This window comes from Delphinapterus leucas, unplaced genomic scaffold (assembly GCF_059928025.1).
Source record: "Delphinapterus leucas isolate spDelLeu-1000000601 "Yukka" unplaced genomic scaffold, BTC_Dleu_Yukka2 spDelLeu_asBTCV2_sq25, whole genome shotgun sequence".
Lineage (NCBI taxonomy): Eukaryota > Metazoa > Chordata > Mammalia > Artiodactyla > Monodontidae > Delphinapterus > Delphinapterus leucas.
Genome location: NW_028322234.1, coordinates 16287409 through 16309250, shown reverse-complemented (window position 1 = coordinate 16309250; position 21842 = coordinate 16287409). Strand labels below are relative to the sequence as shown.

The window sequence follows — 21842 nt, the reverse complement described above, 5'->3', positions numbered from 1 at the left end:
CTTCATGGCCTTGCTGTGGATGGGAAACCTTGAATTTCCTGAAAGCACTTCGCTACAAACACTAAGAATGCCTGCCCCCCATCCCTCCCCTAAAATCATCCCGGGGAGGCCCAGGGATAAGCACTCCACCTTCCCGGAATGCTGAAGGCTAAGAACAACCTCAGGTCAGTCCTTCTCAACTGGGGGCGACTCTGCCCCCCGCCCAGGGGACACTGGGCAACGTCTGGGGACGTCTGTGGTTGTCACACTGGGGGACTCCTGGCATCAAGGGGGTGGGGGCCAGGGATGCTGCTCCACACCCCGCAGCGCCCAGGACAGGCCCACAGCCAAGAACAATCCAGCCCGAATGTCAGCAGTGCCGAGGGGAGACACCCTGGACTAAGGGCAGAGAATTGGCTCAAACCGCCATCCCCCCGGGACTCCCCTGGTGGCGCAGTGGTTAAGAATCTTGCAGGGGCCACAGGTTCGAGACCTGGTCCGGGAAGATCCCACATGCTGCAGAGCAACTAAGCCCGTGAGCCACAACTATTGAGCCCTCGTGCCACAACTACTGAGGCCTGCGTGCTTAGAGCCCGTGCTCTGCAACAAGAGTAGTCACCGCAAAGAGAAGCCCGCGCACCACAACGAAGAGGAGCCCCCGCTCACCGCAACTAGAGAAAGCCCACGTGAAGCAACGAAGACCTAAGGCAGACAAAAACAAATTAAAAAACAAATTAAAAAAAAAAAACACCCCCTGGAGGCGCCCCGAGTGGGACTCGATGTGCAGAGAAGGCTGAGAGCCCAGGATTGGACAGACCCTGACACACACCCACGTGACACACACACACTCACGTGCCAGTCATCCTGTGGCTGGCACCTTGCTGGGCCAAGTCATTCCCCACCCCCAGGAAGTGGGCCTGGCCTGCCCGCACCAGGGAGCTCACTCCGTGGGGGAGGAGGTGTGGCCTCGGGACTGCTGGGGGCCCAGGCGGGTAGGCGGGACCCCACGGGCCTCTCGCTGGAACCTGGCTCCTCTGAGGCCACCCCAATTCGGAAGCCTTGCCAGGGAGACCCTACCCCACCTCAGCTCACCGCATACAGACAGGCGACCTTCCATGCGAAGCGTCCTCACATGGGCCCCTGCACAGTCCCCCCACCAGAGCTCTGTCCTGGGGCCCTTCCCCAAATGTCCTAACAGCCATCGGGGGAGAAAGATGGAGGGAGAGGCTCCAGGCGGTGGGGCAAGGCTGCAGAGCCGGCTCCCGGGGCCCTTCTTTCCTCATTCTATTTCAGGACCCCCCCAACCCCAAGCACTTGCCACTCACGTCAAGTAGCACTCAGGGGCCATCTTAATCAGCAGTTACTCTGCCTGCCCTACCCACGTCCCAACAGGGCCAGGGCAGTCACCTCCAAAGGCTGCCTCCACCTCAGGTGCCATCTGCCAGGCCCCTGAGGGGGCATCCTTGGGGCAGACTAGGGGGCCAGCCGGTGCCTGGGGGAGGAGCAGGCTGACCGGCACAGACAGGGGCAGCCATATGCCCTCCGCTGCCACTCAGGAGCCCCCCCCCCAAGTCCTCCCAGCACATTCTGGAGGGAGCCTGGGGCGCCCAAGAAATGTCCTCATCACCTCCCCGTTCCCTTTAAGTTTCTCTTCAACAAGCCCGGGAGGGGAGGGGGCGCAGAGGCAACTTTCAATCATGCAAACAGGGCTCACTTCCGCAGGGGTCTGGAAGTCCTCCCATACAGGGACCCTCAAAAATGCAAAACCCCAAGGGGTGGGGTGGGGGACACCGGGGGAGTCGGGGTGGCAGGGGGAGGAAGCCACGCACTCCCCGAGGGGAGCCGGCACCACGGCCATCACTGCAAGACACACATGCATCCTGGGGTCACCTGGCCAGGGCAGGGGTCCCCGGCTCTCTCCCCTCCAGGACAAGGAGAATCAGGGAGGCGAAGTCCCAGCCCCCTCCTCCTCCTCCCCGCCCCTCACTGCCCTCCTCCCACCTGGGCCGGTTAAGTGCCCCCTAGGCTGTGTTTCAGACGTCCTTTGCATGGGGTATGTCTTTCACCACTGTCCTGTGTCTCACTTTTCAGGCCACAGAGTGGGGCCAGGCAGAGGGACAAGGGGATGGTTTCGGTACTTACTTTTCTTTTTCTCTCTGTACAACAGGGGGGCTAAAGGTCTCGGGGGCTGAAGGAGCCTCTCAGAGCTGGTGGGTCTGGCTTTATAGACCACCCCGTGCCCTGGCAGCCCCACTGGTTATTAATAGCGGCCACCGCCTCTTGCCCAAGTATGGTCATGAGCACAGCAGCTGTGGGTGTGCAGCCCCTGGGCAGGACAGGTGGCGCGAGGAGAGCCCTCTGCCCTACGAGAGGCGGGCAGCGCTGCAGGGGACCCATCATGGCTTGGTGACTCCTGCGCCCGAGCCCCCGAATCTAACAAGACACACTTAGTGAGGGGGCGCCCAGAGTGTGCTAGACCCTGACACACCCTTGCCTCCAACCCTCACTGCCACCTTAGAAACCACTGTCCCTAAGGACAAAGCTGGCACACACACAGAGGTGCCGTGTCTGCCGAGAGCCAGGAGCCCAACTGGGCTGCACCGAACCCAGGCCTGTCTGACTCATTTTGCAAACGGCGCATGACTAATGTGAGCTGTGGTGAAGCCCTCGATTGAGGGTGAATCTCACACGCTAGGACAACACGGAGGGTCCCCCACAGCTGCCGCCGATGAGGTCAGATAGCCCAAGGCCCTCCTTCTCGAGGGACCGAGGGACCGGCTGGGCTTCTGCTGTCACTGCCCTGCCAGCCTGCAGAATGATTCAAGCAAGTCAGCGACATACTCCCACAGAACTGGAGGCCACCTCATCCTCTTGTCACTAAAGTCTGCCTGCACACCCTGCTCCTGGCTGCGCCTCAAGTGCCCTGCAGGGCCCGCGGCATCCTTCTCCCCGGGGCTGTCGGTCCTTGTGCCTAATAAAGAGCCGTCTACTCATCTGTCCGTGTCAGACGTCCTGCATCCAGCCACCCCTTTCCCCGCAGTGGGACTCCCGCCCTCTCTAACTGGTGACAAGGAGGCAGTTGAAACACAAGTCACTGGGAATCCTCGGGTGGACCAGTGGTTAGGACTCAGCACTTTCACTGCCGTGGCCCGGGGTTCAATCCCTGGTCGGGGAACTAAGATCTAGCATGCCATGCAGTGCGGCCAAAAAAAAAAAAAAATACAAGTCACTGACCCAAGAGCCTCTGGCTCAGCAGCCCAACCATGACCAGCAGGTCCGTCCCTGCCCAGCCCGGGAGGGCATTTTGCCACAGCCCCAGGCTGCCTCACCAGTGACGCACCTGGCCTGAGGGAGGGGATGTAAGCAGATATGGTACGGGTCCGAGAAACAGAATCAGACGTGGCTTTCTTGACATCAGAGAAGCCATTTTTTGGCCTAAGCCATTTTGGGATCTAAGCCTGGCCACAGTGTTTGTCCTTGAACAGGTCTTAATAACTAATGAGCTTAAGGAAACAAAAGAATGTAGGGATGAAAGACTGTTATCAGACAAGAGAAGTAACAATAGCGAAGATAATAAACCAGTTGTAAAGACTCGCCAAAAGCACTTTCTTGAGCTGTTCTGCCAAATTTATTTATTTACTGCCTGCTGTGGCATGCGGGATCTCAGTTCCCTGACCAGGGATGGAACCCGTGCCCCCTGCATTGACAGCATGAAGTCTTAACCACTGGACCGCCAGGGAAGTCCCTGTTTTGCCAAATTTAAGCCCCTTCAAGAGCTCAGCCACCAGATCAAGCTGGAACCTAAGCGATAATGATGTTGACCTTCTCTGACCCTCGTGATTTCAATCTAATAAAGCTTGGAATCTGTCGACCGCCCAAAATCTGAGCCCTGCCAGACCCTCTCCCCTCCCCAGCGGCGGGGGTGTAGGGCTGAGTGGCTCTAGAGGCACGATCGTGACCCCTGTGCCCGCTGCTGTCTCTCTCTGCAGCTGGTGTCACAATGTCCACTTGGAGAACTTGACCTACCCGGGGACACGAGCTCTGCTGGTCTGAGGTCTCATCCCTCTGACCTGATCAGCTTCCACAGTGCTCTCCAGGTTCCTGGTTACTCCTCATAGCGTCTCGGGGGGCGGGGGGGACGGGCGGGGGGCACCACCACCGTGCAGCAGAAAGGCAGGGGGATCACCACAGTTTCGGGGTGGAGCCGGCGGTGGAAGCTCAGCCTCCCTCACTCGCCATCCTCTGCGCAAGCTTTGCTCTGAGATAAACACGGGCTTTCAACACCTTCCTTGCAACGAGCTTCATGCACATGGCAGCCAAACCCTAAGCGAACCTCGGGGCAGGTCCAGCCTGACTCTCGCCAGCTGCAGGGACAGGGTTCACGGCTCCCACAGTTCATTCCCCCCTCATCCGTCTCAAGAAGCAGGCAAGAAGACATTTCCATTTTGCATAAGAGCAAAACCAGATGCAGGGGGGACTTCCCTGGTGGTGCAGTGGATAGGACTCCGTCCTCCCAATCCAGGGGGCCCGGGTTCAACCCTGGTCAGGGAACTAGATCCCACATGCATGCTGCAACTAAGAGTTCGCATGCTACAACTAAGGAGCCCGTGTGCTGCAACTGAGCCCACGTGCTGCAACTAAGACCTGGTGCAACCAAATAAATATTTAAAAAACAAACAAAAAACAGATGTGGGGAGCCTTCGCTCTGCAGACCTGCTGGGAGCCCTCTCTCCTCAGAGCAGAAGGTGCTAACATGCAGCCCCCCCAATCACACCCCTGAAAGAAAAGGGGCTGAGGGCGTGGCAGAGGGACAGGGTACCAAAAGAGGGGAAGCGAGAGTTGAATTGCTCGGTGAACCTGTAAGTGGATGCAGCACACCTTCATCAGCATGACTCAGCTACTGCTGTGTAACAAAGCACCACAAACCTAGTGCCTTAAAGCAATACGCGCTATCATCTCACAGTAGTGGGTCAGGAGTCTTGATTGGCTTACCTGGGTCCTGTGCTCAGGGTCCCTCAGGAGGCTGCAATCCAGGTGTCAGTCCAGGCTGGATTTTATCCAAAGGCTCGACTAGGGAGGGGCCCACTGTTAGGACCCCTCACGTGGTCGGTGGGCTTCGCTGCTTGCTGGCTGTTCCTTGCCATGTGGGCCTGTCCAACATGACGGCTCACTGCATCAAAGCCAGCAAGGGAGTCAGCTGGCAAGATGGAAATCATAGGCTGTGCAGCCTAACCACGGAAGCGACGCCATCACCTTCCCAGAGTTCTGTTGGTCAGAACCTGCCACGAGGCCAGCCTGCTCTCCAGGGGGTGGGGAGCAGGAGGTGGGGCTACATGGGGGCCACTCTGGGGCCTGCCTGCCACAGACAAGATTAATAACAGCACGTCAGCCGCAGGGTCTCTACAAAGAGACAGCACTATTTGTAAGTGCTTGCATGGGCCAGATACACTGGGAGGTGCTTTATGACCACAAAGTGGTTCCCTGTGCCCTTAACTGACAGATTGAGGATGCCAAGGCTGCACTGAGCAAGATAACCCGGGTCAGGGGGCAGAGGTAATCTCCAAAGCAAGGACACCTGCTCATGTTACCCACTGAAGACGCTGGGGAATTTGCCCTCAGCACAGAGGTGCTTTGGATACTGAAAGGGCAGGTGTGAGTCCAAAGGGAAACGTGGTTTCTACCCGGAAGTCTCTATCAGAAAGGCTGGATGGGTGAGGGCCCCGCCCCTGCCCCTATCGAGACAGACCATTGTGTCCACCTCCTACCGCCATCTCCCAGGGCCTGGCATGGGGCCCACAGAGCGGCATGACTGGGGAAATGACGGCTGGATGAATGCTATTCACTGGTCCCCTGAGGCCTTCAGGGAGCCTCCGGCTCACACCCCTCAGGGTCTGGAGACCCTCTAGCACTGCACGGAAGCTCCTCCCTTCCCGTTGGAGGCACCCAGACCACAGCCTACTGATGTTATACAACTATCCATGCTGGGTGCCCCTTTCCTGCCGCGGGCCGACCGCGCTTTGCAACGCACCATCGGGGGATCTGCTGCTCAGAGTCCTGCCTTGAAGGCCTAATAACCAGGTGACAGCTGTGGAGGAATCACAGACCAACTGGAGAAACCTGAGTGGGTCCAACCATTCAACAAAGTGAAATTTACTGAGATTTTAAAAGTGGAAGTTGTTGGTCAAAAACAAATGAAAAGGGATGAATTGTACAGTAAGCCTTATCTCAATTTTTCTAAATTTAGTTTTAAAAAACTGGTGCGGGGAGGGATGCATAGAACGAGGCAACAGAAGGTCGAGCAGGCCGCTGGGAAGGAGGAAGAGGGTCAGAAGGGCCCTCTTTGGAACCACGTTCCAGACCCAGAGGCCGAGGCGAGTGGGAGCAGGAGCGGCAAGGACATCTCCTCCGGGAGGGCCCAGCACGGTGCAGGGCAGCCCACATGTGATCCAGCAGCGTCTCAGGAGGAGCCAAGGGACAGGAAACCCCTCCAAACCCACTCTAGCTGCCTGGACGCCTCCACCTCACGGCAACAACAAGAGGCCCAGTCCACCTGAGCCCCAAGGTTGGAGCAGCCTCCAAGGCCCCCCAGGGCTGTGGGAGCAGGCAGTGACAGAGAGAGGGAGATACAAGAGGGCGGAGAGGCCGTGGCACCAGGTGACTGCCAAGGCTGGCTGCCCCTGCCCGGGCCCAAGCAGAGACGAGCAGGACGCCAGGGAAGCCACGCTTCACTTCCTCTAAGCTGACACACATGCCTCTGAGTAGCACACATACGATACGCTTAGAGGTGTGTGTGTCATGCAGTGGAGCTCGCGAGGGGCGTACAGCGGGCCCACCCCCACCCACGCCAAGCCCACATCTAGGTCCCAAGGCCTCCTCGGCCCCGCAGGGTCCTGGGCCTGAGCCCCAGCCAGGGCCACAGGTGGAGTACCCGCCCGCCTGCCCAGCTCCTCCCTGCACTCAGCCTGGGCTGGCCTCTGTCCCGAGGATTCCTCTCGGGCCAAGGGGGGCTGCACAGGGGTCCCTCAATTAACACAACCAGCAGCAGAGAACTCTGAGCTCAGAGTGGCCACCAGCCGGAGACCCACGTTCCACTGAAGCCTGGCTCTCAGGGCACTCTCTCTGGGGCGCAAGAACCCGCTCCAGGGCAGCACCTAGTGGCGCACAGCGGCACTGCCCGCTGAAACCCTCTTAACCCTGTGGTCCAGGCCAGCACTTGCCAAGGCTCCACCTCCACCGGAGAGGGAGTCCCTGAAAACACCAGGCCAGCAGAGGCAGTCAAATGGGCGGCACGGAGCATGCGGTGGGGTGTTTGTAAGGGGCCCTGGGGCTCTCCAGGGAGGGGACGCTGCGAACACGGGCCTCCAGCAGCTACTCCGTGGGGCCCACCCGAGAGGTGCTGTCCTGAAGGCAGCACTGGGGGAGGGAGTGACACGGGGCAGGGCAGTGGGTGGGACCCCCGCCGAAGAGTCAGCACTGTGCGTTGACAGGGAGCTGGAGAGGAGGGGATGGTTCCGCAGCCTGCGGCTGCGGGAGGCTCCAAGCGGCCACAGCTCTTCCCCCCTTCCCGGCCCCCAGCAGGCCTGCCTCAGGGAGGGAGTGGAGACTCAGCTTTGCAGATGTTTCCTTTACTGCATCCAGGCGCTGTGCCCTGCCACACACTGCCCCCAATACAACCCTTAAACCCACATCTCCTCGAGGGCTGCGTCATCTCCTCAGCTCTGGCCCTGGTGCCCAGCCCCAGGCTGGGGGCCCTGCGAGGGGCTGGGGGATCTGAAGAGCTGGGCTCAGAGACCACCTCCACCACAGACCCTGGAGGAGCAGCCATCCGTCTCCAGAACAGGAGGAGCCGGGGTGTCGAGCAGAGGCCCCTCCAATTCTGAGCCCCAGGGGCGAGCCCGGGGCACTCAGACACCCCCGTCCCCACACCAAGGCTCCACGCACTCAGACCACATGGAGGTCGCCACCCCTACACCCTGCCACGTGTGAGGCATCTGTGTCCACCACGGCCAGAGCTGCCTTGGTGGTGTCAACCTCTTGCAGAGTTCCTGTGGTGATGCTGCCCCAGAAGCCCCCAGAGTCGAGTTGCAGGAGGGAGGGGCTGAGCTGGGGCCTGTGGGGGGAAGACTCGGGTTGCACAGAGAAGGCCCACATCAGCCACATCCTCCCGGTGCAGAGCCGGGCCAAAGCCCTCCCCTCAGCCGTGGACTCCTGGGCCATGTGGAGCGCATCCAGGGCCACACCAGAGTGACGGAGGGCTCCCCCCGGGGTGCAGGACACTGTGCCCCGAGCGGCCCTAGCGGAGGCTGCACTCCCCCCCCTGCAGCTTCTCCTGCTCCATGGCACGCACCAAATCCTGCACAAACAGCATCTCGGAGGCCACCTGCTTGGCCAGCGCCTCATAGCGGTTCTCGAGGCGGCTGAAGCGGCGCCTGAGCCCGCTGGCCCCCAGCAGGGCGCCCTTGGCCTCCTCCTGGGCCTGCCGCTGGAGCGCCTCCGTCTTGTGCAGCTCCTGGCGCAGCCGCCGCAGGTCCTGGCCGATGCTCTCGTTCTCCTCGCGGTACCAGGCCTCCTTCTCCTCGTAGATTGCCGTCAGCGCCTCGATGTCCTCGTGGAACAGGCGCCGGCTGTGCTCGAGCCCACGCAGGCCCTCCTCGGCCACTGCCACCTCCTCCAGCACCTTGGAGAAGCGCTCGAAGTTGACGTAGGTGTTGTTGGGGGGCATGCTCGAGTGCGACTTGATGGTGTACTCCTTGAGGCGGGCCGTCTTCAGGCGCCGCCGCTCCGGCTTGCGGCCACTGTCCTCCCGCCGCACGTTCCGCCGCCGGATCGCCTACAGCGGGAGGGGAGGGTGCCTTGGACTGGGGGGCCGGCAGGGGGAGACCCCCCCGGCCCATGCCCGGCCCTCCGCTCACTTTTCATTGGCACTCAGCCCTGCCCATTCACGTACACGTGCTCCTGGTGCTTCCACGCTCTGACAGCCGAGCCGAGAATGGATGGCAGACTACCTGGCCGTGCCACAGACCACAGAGCCAAAAGCATTTACTCTCTGGCTCTTTACAGAGGTTGCCAACCCTAACCCGGGCCTGGCGGTGACCCCTTTCTGGGAAGTTCTGGGGAGGGAGCTCTGCTACGTGCAGAGGGGCTGTGGACTCCAGCCGGCGCCTCCGTGAGATGGTTCCAACACCACGTCCATGCACACCCCACGCCCCACACCGTCCGGGTCCGCTCCCCTAGGGACCCTCCCCCATGCCAGGGGCTGCTCACACCTGCCATGCCTACGTGGGGGCAGCCCCACTGCCTCACCTTGATCCAGGAATGCTCCAGGCTCTGGGCGATGGTCATTCTCCTCCTGGAAGAGCCCCCAACCTTAGTTAGTTGCACGTGGGCCACTTTACCATCCTCTCCAACACAGAGAGCAGGAAGGGGTGAGCCATATTCTCCCTGCTGCAGCTCTGGCTCTCAGCCCCACCTGTGGCTGACTCAGGCACCCGCCCCTGGGGACCCTCCCAAGTCCCTAAAGTCACCCTCCAGCCCAGCAGCAAGTCCCTGAAATGACCGTGAAAATACAGGCACCATGAAGAGCTTCCACTCTGCTTGGCCAACCACAAGGAGCCCATCAAGGGGACTGGGGGTGCGGACTCCAGGGTCTCCATGTTTTCTGAGGGGTTTCGTTCACAGTGTTGACACCTAACACTGGGGTCTCACAACTCAGGCACCTAGAGGAGGAGGCTGGGGAGGACTGTGGCCCACGGGAGCACCTCTGTGTGAATGAAGGCTCCGTGCTGCCAGCACAATTAGATTTTTTTTCTAGGAAAAAAGACAAACAGTAATCTGGAATCTTATAAAAAAACCTCCTATCTTAAACGTTGGCCACAGATTAAAAGCTTAAGAGACAGCTTCTTAAGAGGGCCGACCAGGCTTCCCTGGTGGCGCAGTGGTTGGGAGTCCGCCTGCCGATGCAGGGGACAAGCGTTCGTACCCCGGTCCGGGAAGATCCCACGTGCCGTGGAGCGGCTGGGCCCGTGAGCCGTGGCCGCTGGGCCTGCACGTCCGGAGTCTGTGCTCTGCAACTGGAGAGGCCGCAACAGTGTGAGGCCCACGTACCCGCAAAAAAAAAAAAAAAAAAAAAGGGCCGACCTAACTCCTCTGTGCTATCTCCAGCCCAAAGCAGAAGCCACGCCCGATTCCCAATAACAGGAAGGTGGCGGCTCGGACGGATGTGTTACTTGTCCTCGGCCAGAGCGCCCATCCTGGGGGCCTTGCCAGGCCCTCCCTGCCCAGCCCAGCGCTCCTACTTGGGGTCTTTGACAAGCAGCCGGCGGATGAAGTCCTTGGCCAGCTCGCTGGTGTTGCTGAAGTACTCCTCGTCAAAGTCGTAGTTCACGGCCGAGATGTTGGTCAGGGTCTCCTGCTTGGTCTCTCCCAGGAATGGTGACGCGCCACTCAAACTGGAAGGCGGACACCGGGCTCAGTGGGGCCGGACATCCCTGCGGTCACCCCACAACCAGGCCACTGCCCAGGCCACCACCCGACTCCTCCATGCCCATAAAGGGGGCAGACGTGGAGGAAGGCCGATGCCGGGCCCTGGGCCACCAACCACAACTGTGCCCAGCCTCCAACCAGAGGCAGTGAAAATCCACTGCCCAGCCAGTGAGGGGTGCTGAAATGAGCGGGCAAAATCTCTGCAGAATCTCAAGGTAGACGCACAGCCTCGAAGCACTTCCCTGAAGTGTGTAGTAGTCAGAGGGAAAACGGCTAACTTTGGGGGGAGGTGGCGGGAAGTCCTGGCCGACACTGCAGACGTCATGTGTCTTCCAGACATGCTGCACTGAGGCCACAGCACCACACTGTGAGGTTATGGGTACGTGATGCTGTGACTTAGGGTGACAAATGTATATGTGGTCTTCACTCCAATCCTCAAGTACACAGATCCGAAAACCCTTGTCATTTCCTAAAACCCAAGGTGGCAGCATCTTCTGTTATAATATTTGGTCTTTGTTCCCTTTCCTAAAACAGCTCGGGGTTTGAGATGAAAGGAGTGTTTTTGTTGTTCACAACAAGCCCCCTCCAACCACACCTGAGTTGATGCCATTGAGGTGACTTTGGAACGGCCCTAAGGAGGGGGCCAGTGGCCAGGGAACCAGCAAGTGGGGTTACAGTGATGGAACTTTCATCCTCACCCCTGACCTCCAGGAAGGGGAGGGCCTGGAGGCTGAGTTACTCTCCAACGGGCCCGTGACTGAGTCCACCATGCCTAGGAGCTGCCAGCCAGAGGATGAGGGGGACATGCCGTCCCGGCCCAGGGCCTTGCACGGTTGTTTCACACAATGAGGCCCTGCCTTCTGAACTCTCCTGAACACACCTCTCTCTCCTGCACAAATTCATTCATTCACTCATGCATTCGTCCATCCATCCAGAGTTCCCGAGTGCCGCGACACGTCAGAGAACTGAGGGTGCTGCCTTCCACTCGCTGTCCCCGCACAGAAGCCTCCCTACCCTCCTCTTGACCCACCAGGGCCCCAGGAAGGGGCAGGAAGCGCCGAGCAGGTACTCACAGGATGTAGGTGATGACGCCAATGCTCCTGGAAGAGAACACACAGAAGAGATGGGGGTCAGCTCAGCCAGGGGCACAGCACCCCAACCCCAGAGCCCCAAGGGGGCTGGGGGGCCCAGAGCCCGGTCGGCAGCAGGCCCATCAGCCCCAGGGACCCTCTCCCTCCAGGGGCTGCACAGCCCCCAGCAAGGCCCTCGCTCTGCTCGGAGGGTCTCAGGACTGGACACGGAAGTGCCTTTGACCACACCTGCCTGTTCAGGCTCAAACTGGCTGGGGTCGGGGCGGTGTGGACAGAGCCCAAAGGCACCACAGACATGCAGACGTGGGGCCCTCGACGGGGCTGCTGTGGCCGAGGGCAGGGCTGGCAAACTCCTCCTCTAAAGGGCGAGACGCTGAGCGGGGCTTTGGGGGCCACAGATGGTCTCTGCCACATGTTCGTGTGTTTTTAACAACCCTCCAGAAACGTGAGAACCATTCCGAGCTCATGGGCCTGGGTCGTCGGCCAACCCTGTTCTAAGGCAGCAGTCTGTCCTGCCCCTGCCCCACAGCTCCAAGACCAGGAGAACAGGCTACACCCCGGCCTGCGGCTGTGACCGGCAGCTCCTGGGGACAGATGGGGGATGCCCTGAGGAGAAGCGACGAGGGCAGCCCCGGGCCCGCCGCCCCCCACTCACCACATGTCCGCCTCCAGACCCAGGGGCTCGTAGTTGACAATCTCGGGAGCTGCAGAGACAGGGAGACAGGGTCAGGTGCCGGGTATGGCTAAGGGGGAACCAGCGGACAGTGCCCACTCAGGCAAGGCTGGCCCTCGGCAGGGAAGGCCGGGACGGTGACAGCACCAACGCCAGGCCTTGAGTTCCCCATGTCCAGCGCCAGGGCCAGGAAGGGAAACCTGAGGCCAGTGGGCCTGCCTCATCCCATGCCAGCTGGAAATCCTCCAGTGCCCCCCAAGGCCCACACCGGGCCTTACCCACGAACTCCGGGGTGCCAAAGATGTTCTTGAACTCATTCCCTGCTTCGATTTTGTGGGCGATGCCGAAGTCGATGAGCTTGATCCGCGGGTTGGGCACATTTTTGTCCAGGAGCATGATGTTCTCCGGCTGGAGGCAGGGCGGGAAGGCAGGGCGCTGGGCGGGAGGCAGTGCTGCTGCCGGCCCGCCACCTCAGGGAACAGCACCAGGTTGTCCCTGAGCACCTCCCAATCCCAGCATGCAGGGTTTGTGCAGGCTGACCCCGCACAGGTCCAGGCCTGAGCCAGTCCATCTCCCCAGTGCCCCAGGCAAGGACATCCTGTGCTGAGGGGAGGTGGACCCTCTCGGCCCCCATCCTCACCCTCCCCGGTCAGGCTGGTCCCCAGCTTTGTCCTGAGGGCCCAGCGGGGCTACCTTGAGGTCGAAGTGGGCGATACGCTTGGAGTGCAGGTAATGGACGCCGTCCAGGATCTGCTTGAGGAACTGGGTGGCCTCGTCCTCTGTCAGCGACTCCTTCTCCGCCAGGAAATCGAAGAGCTCCCCGCCCGAGACCAGCTCCAGGATGAGCACCACGTCGGTCTTGTTCTCAAAGATGTCGTGCAGCGTGATGATGTTGGGGTGCCGGATCTCCCGCAGGATGTTCACCTCCCGCTCGATCTCCTCCCGGCTGACCCCCCGGCGGCTGGACGACAAGCGGCGCTTCTTGATGAACTTGGCCGCGTACTCCTTCCCGGTGCCCTTCTGCCGGCATTTCCGCACAATTGCAAACTGGCCGCTGCAGGGACAGAGGGGGAGGGGAGAGTGGGGAGTGGGCGCCGAGAGGGACACAGGACTCTTGGGACCGGGCCACGCGCGGATGACGCAACCTCCTGGGACAGTTCGTCCCAGCTCCTGGCACCATGCTGAGGTGCACCCCACCAGCTGGAGAATGCACCCCACCCAGCAGGGGTGCTCCCACGCGAGTGCAAATTGGTGCATAATACAGTGGCTACCTGGCGTTTCTGCAGCAGTGAAAGAACAGAAACGGCTCCACGTTTATCAAAAGGGAGCTGGACTCCCATCATGGTAAGTCAGGCAGAATTTTCGCAGTCTTGGAAAAGAACGACTCTCCATGTGCTGACCAGAAAGACACCCATGGACTTCCCGGGTGATGCAGTGGTTAAGAATCCACCTGCCAATGCAGGGGGCATGGGTTCAAGCCCTGCTCTGGGAAGATCCCAAATGCCGCACAGCAACTACGCCCGTGCGCCACAACTACTAAGCCTGTGCTCTAGAGCCTGCGAGCCACAACTACTGAGCCCGTGTGCCACAACTACTGAAGTCCGCGTGCCTAGAGCCCATGCTCTGCAAGAAGAGCCATGGCAATGTGAAGGCTGTGCACTGCAACGAAGAGTAGCCCCTGCTCGCTGCAACTAGAGAAAGCCCATGCGCAGCAACGAAGACCCAACGCAGCCAAAGATAAATAGTTAAAATAATAAAATAATTTTAAAAAAAGAAAAGACAAGACAGATACCCATGAAGACCGGCTCAGTGAAGACAACTGCAGGATAACACAAGGAACGAGATTTTTCTGGGTAAAAAGGTACATGCTGTACCCACCTGTATACAGGTATGTTTATGTGTGTAGATGCAGGAAAAGAGGTCTGAAGGACACACACCAAGCTGTGAGCAAGAGACATCTCTGAGGAGCACGACTGAGGGCAGTGAAAAGGGGTTTTTACTTTTTATTTGATATGACTCTATAAGATTCAACTTCTCACAGCGTTATTTCATCATTGTTTAAAATCTAAGAAAAGATAAAAAACCACTGAGTTCAAAAGAGCTTCTTATTCAGGGACTTCCCTGGAGTGCAAGTGTTTAAGACTCCATGCTCCCAGTGCAGGGGGCACGGGGCCAATCCCTAGTCGGGGAACTAAGATCCCGCATGCCATGTGGCTCTGCCAAAAAATAAATAAATAAAAGGATGTCTATCACTTAAAAAAAAAAAAGAGCTTCTTATTCAATAGGCAGAGTGAAAGAAGTACACACATTTTCACAACAAGAGAGAACAGTGAGGATGTGGAGAAACCAGAACCCAGGTGCATGGCTGGTAGGAGTGTGAGACGGGGCAGCCACCGTGGAAAACAGTCTGGCGGTTCCTCAAAAGGTGAAACATGGAGTTACCATCGGACCCAGGAACATTGCTCCACAGAAGCTTGCACACAAATGTGCACAGCACCATTATTCACAGTAGCCATAAGATGGAAATAACCCAAATGTCCCTCAACGGATGATGGATACACAAAATGTGGTCCCTCCACACACAGGCACGTCGCTCAGCCATGAAGAGGAGAGAGGCACTGACACTCGCTGCAACGTGGATGGAGCCTGAGAACACAATGCTCAGCGAGAGAAACCAGACACAGAAGGACACACAGGGTGTGATTCCATTGATGGGAAACGTCCAGAACAGGCAAATCCACAGACACAGAGGGTGGATTCCTGGTTGTTGGGCTGGGGGAGGGGATGGGGGTGTGCCTGCTCGTGGGGATGAGGTTTCCTTTTGGAGTGATGGAAACGTTCTGAAAGTATTTAATAGTGATGGTTGTAAGACCCTGTGAATGTACGAAAGATCATTAAATTGTACACTTTAAATGAGTAAATTGTATGGTGTGTGACTTGTATCTCAAGACCCCTGGTATCTGAAGAGAAAGAGAAACTCTCTTTACTGCACTCCAGGGAGCTGTCCAATGTCCGTATTCTTTCGTTATCTAGGAACTTACGTTAACTTGCCTTCACTCAGGAATTGAGTGAAAAAGGCCAGAGGGTAAATATTTTAAGTTTTACGGGCCATGTGGTCTCTGTCACAATTCTTGTGTGTTTTTATAACCCTTTAAACAAGGAAAAAACCATCTTACGTTTGTGGGCGGGCCATACTGAACTAGGTGAGGGCCGGATGTGGCCCAAAGGCCATGGGTCGTGCACCCCAGCCTCCAGAGGATATATGAACACACACGTGAGCAGAGAAACTAATTCTAAGACAGAAGGCACACATTCCAGACAAGAAACATCAACCAGGCACCACTGGGGGTCAAGGGAAAGGAGACTAGGTGACTATGTGACATCTTGTGGAAATGGGGGACGAGCACGCAGAGGAAGGAATTGTGCAGACGGGCCTTTGGGACAGGAGGGGTCTCTTACGTTGGTGACAGCACAGGGAGGACAGGCCAGACAGAACGAGAAACGAGTGAGGGGTGCCTCTGCCAAGCCAGCAGGGCCCTCAGAAAAGCCAAGGGACCCAACTGGGTGTGTCCCAGTAAGTGGACCTCACTGGGACGCCCAGGACCACCTGCAGCCAGCAAACACCTGAAGCGCTGCCCTCGTGAGCATCGAGACACAAAGGCGCCCACGGCAGACCACTGCAGACATGCTCCGAGCACACTCAGGCAGGTGAGGATCAAGGTGGCGAGTGCAAATTATTACCAACCAGGGTAGGCTAAATAAGGGTCCATATCCGAATCCCCAGAACCTGTGGACACGTCATCTCATGGGGCAGAGGGCCTTTGCAGACAGAATTAAGTTAAGGCCCCTGAGATGGGGATGACCCTGGATTCCCTGGGGGGCCCAGTGTCATCACAGGGTCCTTGTAAGAGGGAGGCGGGAGGGTCAGAGGCAGAGAGACAGGAGATGCTGCGCTGCTGGCTGTGAGGATGCAGGAGGGGCCGCGAGCCAGGGATGCGGCGCCTCTAGAAGCTGAAGGCGGGAACCAATGCTGCCCTGGAGCCTCCGGAAGGACCAGCCCTGCAGGTCCATTTTAGACTCCTGACTCCCAGACCTTTATGATAATAAATGGGTGTTCTTCTAAGCCACTAAGTTCTGGTAATTTGTTACAGCAGCAACAGGACACTCAAACACTAGTCTAAAAGCCAAGAGGACAGGTCAGACAAGAAGTGTCAAGTGTCCCTGATCAGGCCTCGCCCCCCGCACGGAAATCCACGCTGTGCTCCTGCCCCTACCTCCACATCTTAGCTAACATTCCCCACACCTGAAAGGCCTTTCCCCCTCCCCTCTGCCGACATCAACCAAGCAAGTTCTTCCAGGTCCACCTTCCATCCCACAATGACGCCAGACAGTAATAACTTCGAGGGCTGAGTGTTCGCCACGTGCCAGGAACACTGCTAAGCACTGGACGTGTGGCCTAATTCTCAAATACAAGGATTTTTCTCCCCTCTAGCTTTATTCCAAGCTGAACTAACAAAAAAACTAACAAAGAAAGAGTTCATGGGAAGAGGGACAAAGACACTGTTAGGTGCTGAATTGTGTCCCCCAAAATCCTAACCCCCAGAACCTCAAAATGTGAGGTAATTAAGTACAAATGAAATCACTGGCGTGGGTCCTAATCCAGTATGACTGCTGTCCTTATAAGGAGATTATAATAAGGACAGGAGATTAGGATACAGACATGCACAGCGGAAGAAAATGTGAGGACATGGGGAGAAGGCAGCCATCTACACACCAAGGAGAGAGGCCTCAGAGGGAACCAAGCCTGCTGACACCTCAACCTTGGACGTCCAGCCTTCAGCACCGTGAGAGAATCAACCTCCACTGTTCAGGCCCTCCAGTCTGAGGCACTTTGCTACAGCAGCCCAAGCTGACGAATACAGACATACACAGCTCTCCATGACGTGGAAGCCAGGCTGGAGGTCTACAATGACCAACAGCATATTCATTTATTTCCCAAGACTGTCCAGGTGACTTGAATTAGGAGGAAAGAACCCTCCATACACATCTGCACAGGCACACAAAGAAACTCACTCCCAGTTCATTCAGCCCGTGACTCTTGGGACAAGGAAACACGACCGTGCTTTGCTCGAGACAGGCAGAAGAAGCTGGACGCCCACCTCTGGTTCCAGCACTGGCTCCAGCACGCCTGGGCTTTGCAGCCGGCAGGGCGTGGCCTCAAGGTCTGAATCCTGCCTGGCCACTTTTAGTCTGTATAGCCTTGGGCAAGACGCTTCCCTGCTCTCAGCCTCAGTTTCTTTATCTATAAAATGAGGATAATAACAGTACCTCCCTGGTAGGGCCTTTCACAGATGAATGGAAATGTAACAAAAAAACAGCCCAGGACTCAGATGTCTAAACAACATCTGTAATTTATACAAATTGCAGCAGAGTATGCACAGTGTTCTGTGGCATTAATCCTTCACCTCATGTGTCTCCAAGAATGTTCCGGATCATTACATAGGGCAGCGCTGTCCAAGATGGCAGCTACTGGCCACATGTTAGCTGTCCAGCCCATTCGAATTGACATGTGCTGTGAGTGTACAAGGCACACCAGATTTCAAAGGTGCACATCAATAAAAGGCAGTAAACTATTTCATTAGTAATTTCTATAATGATCACAAGCAAAATGATAACAGTTTGACATATTGGGTTAAGTAAAATACATTATTAAAATCATTAAAATTAGGACTTCCCTGGCGGCCCAGTGGCTAAGACTCCACGCTCCCAATGCAGGGGGCCTGGGTTCGATCTCCAGTCAGGGAACTAGATCCCTCATGCATGCCACAACTAAGAAGTCCGCAAGCCACAACTGAAGACCCCGCATGCTGCAACTAAAGACCACGCATGCGGCAACAAAGATCCCGCGTGCCGCAACCAAGACCCAGTGCAGCCAAATAAATTTTAAAAATTTAATTAATTAAAAAAAGTTAATTATAAAAAATATTATTAAAATTAACAGAGCTACTAGAAAATTTCAATAAACTCCCTACAAGGCTTGCATTATACAAGTTGCTGGGCTCTTTTCTTTATTTAACATTTTCATTGGAGTATAATTGCTTTACAATGGTATGTTAGTTTCTACTGTATAATAAAGTGAATCAGCTATACATATACATATATCCCCATATCCCCTCCCTCTTGCGTCTCCCTGCCACCCTCCCTATCCCACCGTTCTAGGTGGTCACAAAGCACCGAGCTGATCTCCCTGTGCTATGCGGCTGCTTCCCACTAGCTATCTATTTTACATTCAGTAGTATATATAAGTCCATGCTACTCTCTCACTTCGTCCCAGCTTCCCCTTCCCCCTCCCCATGTCCTCAAGTCCATTCTCTATGTCTGCGTCTTTATTCCTGTCCTGCCCCTAGGTTCTTCAGAACCTTTTTTTTTTTTTTTAGATTCCATATATCCGTGTTAGCATACAGCATTTGTTTTTCTCTTTCTGACTTACTTCACTCTATGACAGACTCTAGGTCCATTCACCTCACTACAGATAACTCAGTTTTGTTTCTTTTCAGGCTCTTTTTAATGGCTGCATAATATTCCATCGATGAGCCTATGGTGCTGTGACGGGCACTGAAGAGGCTTCCCGTCTTTTGCTCACAGAAAGTCCTTATAGCAACTTTCCCTGTCCCTAGATCCTTAGGTCCATGTATGTACTACTTCCACAGAATTAACTCCTAGCAGCAGAATCAGTGGGTTAAAGGGAACATACATGGTATTTTTGCTGACTTTTGCCAAACTACTCTCAGCAGCAGGTCCTAATACATTTTCAACAACAGAGTCTGAGACTTTTTTGGGGGTGGGGAGACGGCCTGCATTCTCTACCACTCTACCGGAGGAAATTCCTAAAGGAGGGACTTCAGAATCCTAAATGAGCCCCATACACTCTCTCAGCAAAGGCCTGATGAACAGCTCAGTTATGGCTCAGTTATTTACATTCCATTCTGGTGACATCATGGGGCTGGCCAGCAACAAACTCACCAAATAAGGTCTGGAGCTCTGTGGGGGGGGGGGGGGAGGATGGTGCCTGGCAGGTCTGGGGGCGGGGGAGAGGGCGCTCCCAGGGGACGCTCCAAGGCCCAGCCCAGCAGGAAATCAGCTGCTGGCTGGATCGGGAAACCTCTGCTCTTTCCCACAAGAATGCCAACCATTGGCAAGGGTGTAGGCCCAGACGGGAGGCGTTCCCTGGAAACGTACGAGAGCCGGGGAGACTCAACTGCCCTCCCACAAGAGAGGATTAAAGAGAGGGACAGACCCTCACCAACAAAACCTGCCAACATCTACTGCTCTCACGCCCATGCCAAGCACCGTATTAGGTGCCATTTGTGCTCAGTTATGTTTCTCCCCAAAGGAAATGCACAGAGGATGTCAGAGCAAGAATTCCAGGCCCAGACTGGCTGACTCCAAAGCCCAAACTCGTTCCACAGCACATGATATCGACTCATCCCTTCTTGGAGAGTGGGATAAAGGACAGGAGAGGAGATACACCCAGAAAACCCCACAGCGGGTCTCTCCCCCGGTCAGAGCCCCATCAGAGGGGAGAACTCACCTGCCCAGCTCCTCCCCCATCTCATAGTGGTCTTCCACATCTTCCTGCCTGAATGTGGACATAGCGGCCGGTCTGCCTTCCAGCGCCTTCCACTCCAGTGCAAACCCAGTCACAGTGGCCCGGGGGACAGGACGTCAGGGAGTCCTCTAGCCGTGACCCTGGAGGAGGAGACAGGGAAATAAGAAAGGAGTGAGATGCCAGCCATTACTTCTAGGTCAATGGAGTGACCTGCTCCCCCAAAAGAGGTTTCACATCACACCATGCTGAAATTCCACGGTCCTTGTAGAAAGCACTTGCAATTGGTGGGCGGGGCACGTCCATGTGTCGGCTCATTTAGATACCACACCGCCCCGAGGTCAGTGTTAGCCCCGCTGTGCCACCTCCACCCCCATAGCTCCCAGCCACAGACCTCTGCTTCCACACACAGCACCGCAGTCTTCTTCTGCCTCTCCCTCCTAGGCTTCTCCCAACCTGCTTGTCCAGAGCCCCACACACTCCTGCAAGTTCCCCACACTCTTCACACCCCCAAACCCTGGGGCTCCCTGATTCCCTGCCAGACCTCCAACACGCTTCCATCTCCCTACCCATCAGCGGCCTCAACCCCTCTTTCCCTTACCCACTAACCCCTCCTCCTCGGCTGGTCTCTTAAGACCCTCTGCAGCGCTGTGGGTAATCTCTTGCTCCCCCCAATCCTGAATTCCCCAGGAACTGGACAATGGCTTCCAAGCTCCTCCGAAGGCCCCGACCCGCTCTTGCTTCCCCTGACCTCCACCGTCCTAGCAAAGCTAACTTCTTCCTCCCCCCGTCCCCGAAGGCACCCCTCCAGGTTTCAAAGGCCCCCACCCCGGTCTCCACACTCCCAACGGGCCTCTTCAAAGGGCCACAGCTGAGAGTCTCCTCCATAGTCCTTCTCCCCCGACCTTCTCCCAAGCTCCAAGGCAGACCCCGACGGCTTCCTTCAGAGACGCCTCAAAGATCTCCCCAGCCTCTGACGTCCCTGCTCCAGCGTCCCAGAGACCGCCACGCCCCTCACAGGCCCCGGCCCAGCTTCTCTCCCGCCCAGTCATCCCACGGGTCCCCAAACGTCCCCCCCAGCTAAGACCCCCAAAGGCCCCCCAACCCGCCAGCCTCGGACCGAGCCCGCTCCGCACCCTCCTCGGCCCCGCGCCGCGAACCGACCCCTCAGCCGCGCTGCCAGCCGCCGCGTCCTCAGGCCCCGCAGCCTTGGCTGCCTCGACGCGCCGACCCGTGCGACGTCACCGCGCCCTCCAGGGCCCGCCCCCAAGAGGTGGACCCCACCACCCATTGGTCAGTGCGCCCGCCGCTCGTGAAGCCCGCCCACCGCCGCCTTCCAGGCCCAGCCCTCGCGCGTCCCGCCCTCCTCACCAAAATGCTGCCTCGCCTTTGGCACAGGCTAGGCTTCCCGCAGGTGATTGGCTGTAAAGAACGCCTGTCAAACTTACGGAAGTCGGCCTTCCGACTTCCGGCCCCTGGACCGCCCCGCCCGTTCTCCTCTGACCGGGGTCCTGAAGCTGGGAGGCGGGATGCTGAAATCCTGCATCCCTATTCCTGCCTACCTTGGGCATGAGATAACGCGAATCCAAGGCCCAGCTCCGGCATGACAGCCCGTGAGGTGAACCCTTGGGCTGCTTTAGTCCCTGAGTGGCAGTTTGCTTCTCTGTAAAATGCTAACCATATTCCAAATACATAAAGATGCAAATTAGGAGATTGGTCTGGTGTTGCCATTAATGCTTGAGAATTTTTAAATTTTTATTTATGTATTTATTTTTGGCTGTGTTGGGTCTTCGTTGCTAAGTGCTGACTTTCTCTAGTTGTGGCGAGCAGGGGCTACTCTTCGTTGCGGTGCGCGGGCTTCTCATTGCGGTGGCTTCTCTTGTTGCGGAGCACGGGCTCTAAGCGCGCGGGCTTCAGTAGTTGTGGCACGCAGGCTCAGTAGTTTTGGCGCAAGAGCTTAGTTGCTCCGCAGCATGTGGGATCTTCCCAGACCAGGGCTCGAACCCGTGTC

The 21842-nt window shown here is 57.2% G+C and overlaps 1 protein-coding gene across 1 annotated transcript; it reads right to left on the bottom strand.

Moving 5' to 3' along the window:
* Positions 1 to 7588: 7588 nt before the first annotated feature.
* Positions 7589 to 21099, bottom strand: DAPK3 (death associated protein kinase 3). Its single transcript, XM_022557400.3, has 9 exons — positions 20996 to 21099; positions 19817 to 19974; positions 12919 to 13279; positions 12504 to 12633; positions 12208 to 12256; positions 11535 to 11561; positions 10275 to 10427; positions 9283 to 9328; positions 7589 to 8809 (listed from the first exon to the last, which is right to left on the bottom strand). Exons 2-9 carry the CDS (start codon positions 19876 to 19878, stop codon positions 8273 to 8275), a joined length of 1365 nt encoding a protein of 454 aa, XP_022413108.1. The 5' UTR covers positions 19879 to 19974; positions 20996 to 21099; the 3' UTR covers positions 7589 to 8272.
* Between the last annotated feature and the right edge of the window lie 743 nt (positions 21100 to 21842).

What these genes read in the sequence shown, in the direction of transcription:
- DAPK3 (XM_022557400.3), bottom strand. Translation starts at nt 19,878, where the DNA reads ATGTCCACATTCAGGCAGGAAGATGTGGAAGACCACTATGAGATGGGG. An exon ending in TCGCCCACTTCGACCTCAAG is followed by an intron (nt 12,634 to 12,918) that starts GTAGCCCCGCTG and finishes CCCTGCCTCCAG; the next exon opens with CCGGAGAACATCATGCTCCT. An exon ending in TGGCACCCCGGAGTTCGTGG is followed by an intron (nt 12,257 to 12,503) that starts GTAAGGCCCGGT and finishes CTGTCTCTGCAG; the next exon opens with CTCCCGAGATTGTCAACTAC.